Source organism: Cicer arietinum, chromosome 1, assembly GCF_000331145.2.
Source record: "Cicer arietinum cultivar CDC Frontier isolate Library 1 chromosome 1, Cicar.CDCFrontier_v2.0, whole genome shotgun sequence".
NCBI classification, from domain to species: domain Eukaryota; kingdom Viridiplantae; phylum Streptophyta; class Magnoliopsida; order Fabales; family Fabaceae; genus Cicer; species Cicer arietinum.
The window spans coordinates 50,378,893-50,384,284 of NC_021160.2; the positions used below are offsets into that span (position 1 = coordinate 50,378,893).

Below are 5,392 nucleotides of genomic sequence, written 5' to 3' on the forward strand. Positions count from 1 at the left end.
AGCAGGAATAGCACCCCAATGCGCTGATGCGTCGCTCCCCTACCTGGAACCATGACCCGCTACTCTATTTTTAAAGGTTTTGTTGATTTTTTTTAATTTCATTAAGAGTCTTTGAGTCTTTTCACACCCTCCCTATTATTTTATTGTTTCTTGACCTTTCTTCCTCTGTTTTTGTTCTTCTTCTCATTTTTTTCCTTCTCGTTTCTACATGCTCTTCTTCTCCTTTCTTCTTCAGCTCCTCTTCCTCTCGTTTGTTTCTTATTCCTCTGTTTTTCTTCTTCCACTGTTTTTCCTCCGGTAGAATTCTTTGGTGGATATTAATGACAAGAAGGTTGTTACTTGTGATTTTTGTGAGAAGGTTACGAAAGGTGGTACTACGAAAGTTCATTACTTGCTATTTTTTAGTATTTTTGTCTATTGTTTGTATTTTATGCTAGCTTATATACTGTTCTTTTATCTTCACAATAGCGGTCATCCCACTATCTGCAATCCAGCTATCCCATTTTCGGGGTTGGGCGCTCTGTGACTGACAACATAGATGCAATGTGAAACCGTTCTAATCCATTCAAAAAATAGATGCTTTCATTAATTAGCTACTGTAAAAATAGCTCAAGCTTGCCAATTTCCTTTAAAAACCGTTGCACTACATGGGGAGTTTCAATTATTATTGCAATCCTTGCCTTTTATATTTCATTCTCTCCTTGATTTTCTAAAATGACAGAGTCATCAAGATTCAGACTCCGAACATTTAACCATAGTCAACATATATTGACAAAGTTAAAATTTCAGCTATCCTCAAATAGTTTAGCATTACAGAAAAGTAAGGTAGATCGATCAATTATAATTAAAAACTAAATGACGATGTGAAATGCTTACATGACAAGGGAGAAGAACCAATTGCAACATAAGATTTCATTTTTAAAACAAATCATAATACGCCTCACACATTCAAATTCAATTAATAGAAGTACCTAGTGTAAGCTGAAACTATTTCATCTTTTGTAAAACTGTCTTCTTCAGAGCCAATCTCATGCAGATATACACAATCTGGATTGCTGCAAGGCTGGTTGTCGAGATCTATCCTCAATTAATAACTTAACTAGTCGAGAAAAAGATAAAAGTCTATAAAGGAAATAGGAATTTTCAAACCGTGTTTCTGAGCCATGCATGACAATACTTAGTTGTTCCAAAACAAGCCCTGAAATGTACAAACAAATAACATAAAGAACTGAAAAGCTAGAACCAGAGGTCAATCATCCCATTCCCATAATTAGAAGGCCTCAACAAGTGCAAACATTGATACCTTAAAGGTCTACCCTCCAAAACAAATCCATGTACATTTTGAATACATCGAATAGCTTCTTCTTCCTTTGAATAAGTAATATATCTGAAACCAAAAATCCTTCCTTTAGGAGCTGCAACATTTAATAAAATTATGATAAATGAAATAAGATATATAAATGGTCGCCAATAGATGATTAGAAATACAGTTTTCAACTAGAAATTTGGGTAGCCCTAGAATCACATCCTAAGTGGTTTTGATATGTGTGGAGAAGACCCATAGAAGCACTGGTAACGAGGATTAACAAGATGGAGAATAGTCTAACAGTTAAAGCTTAGAAGTAGAGGGGGATCACGAAAAACTATAACAGGCCAAAAGATTAAAGGAGATTTAGAGTTAAACAGTTAACGGTCTAATTACAATGTCAATACATAGATTATGACTGTCAAAGTGATTTCTAATCCCCAAAATTAGATTTTGACTTTTTAGAGGGTCAATGGACCAAGAATTGGTGATATGACTGATTTGAGCTAGTAGTCCAATCTCATATGCCATGAAACCGGTGGGTCTCTGATGGTTTTCCAGTTCAACTAGTGGGTACTCAGACCAGGTCTGGCATGATGTCGTTCCATGCTGTCTTTTTTTGTTTTCAAAATAAAAAGCAGAAACAAGCCTCCTCACATAGCAGACCGTGCTTCTGTAGCTCACAATCAATCAGCAAAGAGAATCCAGATTTCCCCCTCAACAAGGTGAAGTCCCAAATAAAAATCATTCAAGAAGATGCCTTGAGGGTTGCAGACGGTGGCTGTCATGTTAGGACATCATAGGGATCAAACCAATGCCTTGACCTCTTAAAAAATAAACACTTCCATTAGACCAACATGTTATTAGCTATATCTCTTCCGACTAATATATATTCAGTCTAAACTTTATGAATTTAAAATATACCAGTTTAGGTCGTTCAACTAGTGACACTATTTTGATCACTGACCAATCAGAATCTAATGACATTGTCTACTAGATTGTGGTGGATTTTGGAGAGGATAAAACAAAGAACGTGACTACCAATAGATTAGCACCACTAACTTTTAGGAATGGCCAAGAGCGACTCTGCTATGCCACTTTATTGGCTGCCATGGCTGTTATGATGATCATGCAAATACGACTAAGGAAGAAAAGCTAAGCCACAAACTTACACACTACATGTATTGTTTGGAAACTGCTGAACAACACCAGCTGCCGTCCGAGACATTGACACTTTCAAGACTGTCCCATACTGACCAAAATACTCACGGTGCTGGAGAAACTGCATAAATGACCATAAAAAATCAAAATCTTACACTGAGAACAAGAAGGAGAATGAAAGTTTGAGGATGGGAAGGTAGAACTTTTTTTGGAAAAAATTTGCACAAGATGGAAACTAATGGAAGCAGATGTGCTAAAAATATTACATCTTCATCAGCCAGATTGAGAGGCAATCCCACTATGTAAACAAGATTCCTCTGAATAACTCGAACACTGCTGAGCTGCTTCCGTCCTTCAGATGATTTAGACTTCGCCTTCTGGCTCTTCATCTTTCTATCCATACGAACAGCCACCAATCTAAGCAAATATATTATCAGCAAGAGAAACATACATAAAAGGCCAAGTATTGAAGCATTAAAAGAAGCTTCTAAATAGCAAGATCTATGAAACTGAAAATGTAGGGTCTGTTTGGCTATCGTTTTCTACTTTCAAATTTAATCACAAAAAATATCACCATGTTTTCACTCTGTTTCTTGTTTTACAAGTTTTGAACAGAAAATAGTCCAAACAATCTTTGAAAACGGGAAACAAAGTAAAAACAAGATGACATTTCTGCAATTAAAAATGAAAGGGATTAGGGAATAAAATGGAAACAAAATATTTTCTAAAACCAAAAGTACAACAACAGAGTTTCCAATCCTAATAATAATATAGTATTATAACTTAGTTAAAAAGTTTATAAGACATGACAGATAGTTATACAGATGCATGCATGCATAATTAAAAAGGGAAAGAAGGGAATGTGTAAAATATAAAAATTTCAGGCCTACTGATATATACTGTTAATAGAATAACCTCTCACAGTTTGCAGCCATCCCGACAATCTTTTCCTTATCGTATGGAGAGCGACATGCAGGGCACCGTCCCTCTGTGTCGTCCTTCTCTGCCATGTCCATTATGTGATGCCAACACCAGACACATATCTACAGTCGTTTACAGATGAAATTGGCATTCATCATTATTGGTGTTTGTGATTAAAGAAAACAAGCATGTCTCAGGAAACAAAATACAAAGAACAGAACCTGTATCTTCAATACATATTGATTTATAACAGTGACGGGAGTAACACTTAATTCTGACCAGTAAAAGATCTAACTTGTACCATATAGTTAAGAGAGTAACCACAGTATTCATTTAACAATAACAAATGCCACATTGTATTGTACGATTAAAGGCTGCATAAAATAGGACTAAGAAAGGACAGGGAGGGAAGAATAGTAAGCAGTGAAGAATACCAAATGTTAATAAATAAACAGATAAAAAAATATACAGGGACCAACAAATCAAGTGACCCAATTGATAAAGAAACCTTACCCAAAAAAACACAACATTATCTTATCCAACAGGTTATATAAAAACCTTCAGATTATTGCCCAATAACAAGAACATATAAATAAAATCAAACCTGGTAGCCGCATTTGCATGGTCTCAATTGCTGATCTGTCAAATCCATCTCTTCAGCACAGAGAGGACAAGTCCTTTCTCCTTCATCACTCATGATTGCACTGGATGAAAATTCAGTAGACCAGAAAACACACATCAGACTGTCGAGTAAACATTGTATGCAAGGGGACATTATAAACAGTATAATCCATAAACTGTATCCAGAATTTAATTATCATCTACCCCTTAACGTAACAACTAACAAATTAATAAGTTTTACACAGTGCCACAGTCATTTAAGATATACTGTAAGAAAATCAGGGAAAAAAACATACAGTTGAGGATTGGAAAATTTTAATATAAAAATAATGACACCAAGGGAGTGAACTACAGCTTAAATCCAAACGCTAACACTCAAATTCAAATTAAAAATATAGATAAATTGCAGTACGCCCCATAGATCAACTAAACACTAATCAGAGCATAAAATCTCACATAAAAAGAGGTATAAATTAAAACAATCAAATTCCTAATCCTAACAAAAATCAAAATCCTACAAAAAGCGAGAGACAACGCTTGATTATGAATTTAAGAATTAAAAACAATACAACAAAGCTGAATTGCGAGTTGTAAGAATGATGGATTAAATCAAAAAGGTAAAAACAAACCGCGAATCAGTTAGGGATCTGTAAAAATTAGGGTTATCGATTGGAAATGGATGACTTACAGTGGTGAGATCGGAAAGAATATGAAAGTGTGAGGTGAGGATGAGATTGTTCGAGAAGGTGCGATTGCGAATACAAGAGCGGAGGGTCAGAGGAAGAGAAAACCACAACAAGGTGTGTTTAAAAAGAGAGAGAGAAGAGAGAAGGCTTTGTTTGGATGCAACTTTTTGGCTTCTGCTTCTCCCTCTCTACGCGTCGTTGTCATTCTTGGCATTCTAATTACGCTTAATGCCCTTCCGTTTTGGTTTAATTACTGTGACTACCCTTTTTTATGCCCTCTTTGACTATGGTGTTCAGAATTCAGACATTCAATACTGCGGTGCATGCCTTTCTTTGTCGACACGTGCACATTTTATTTTTAAAAAATCGAACGGCATATTTGTTTTCTGGTAAAAAGTTAGGAGTACTTTTTTTCCTATCATTATGTCAACTTATTTTATTGAAAAGAAAATTATTTCTACCTTTTTTTACCGGATAATTTCTTTATTTTATTATTAAATAAAATTTAAGATGAATGATGTATCTCAAATTAAAATATTTTTTTAGAAAAAACAATTCTAAACCTCTTTCTGATTTCTTCTATTAAACTCCTAAAATAATTATTACAAATATGAACTTTTTAAGAAAAAAAATTTTGCTTTCTTTTCAATCATAGTTTATTTCAACTGGTTTTATATAAAACAAAAATCATATGAAT

At 34.6% G+C, this 5,392-nt stretch overlaps 1 protein-coding gene across 3 annotated transcripts in view; it reads right to left on the minus strand.

Moving 5' to 3' along the window:
- LOC101497329 (uncharacterized) overlaps positions 1–4,895 on the minus strand; it is an 11,969-nt gene extending 7,074 nt beyond the window's left edge. For 2 of the 3 annotated variants that reach the window (XM_012715864.3, XM_004487090.4), the window contains exons 1-8: positions 4,698–4,895; positions 3,993–4,092; positions 3,383–3,510; positions 2,734–2,884; positions 2,479–2,588; positions 1,304–1,387; positions 1,150–1,198; positions 972–1,063 (exon numbers count right to left, since the gene is read on the minus strand). In XM_012715864.3, the coding sequence (XP_012571318.1) occupies positions 972–1,063; positions 1,150–1,198; positions 1,304–1,387; positions 2,479–2,588; positions 2,734–2,884; positions 3,383–3,510; positions 3,993–4,085 (707 nt within the window). In that variant the 5' untranslated portion in view covers positions 4,086–4,092; positions 4,698–4,895. Of the gene's footprint in view, positions 1–971; positions 1,064–1,149; positions 1,199–1,303; positions 1,388–2,478; positions 2,589–2,733; positions 2,885–3,382; positions 3,511–3,992; positions 4,093–4,697 lie in introns of those variants that run through there. The other variant, XM_073366386.1, reaches the window with a different exon arrangement.
- Positions 4,896–5,392: the final 497 nt, after the last annotated feature.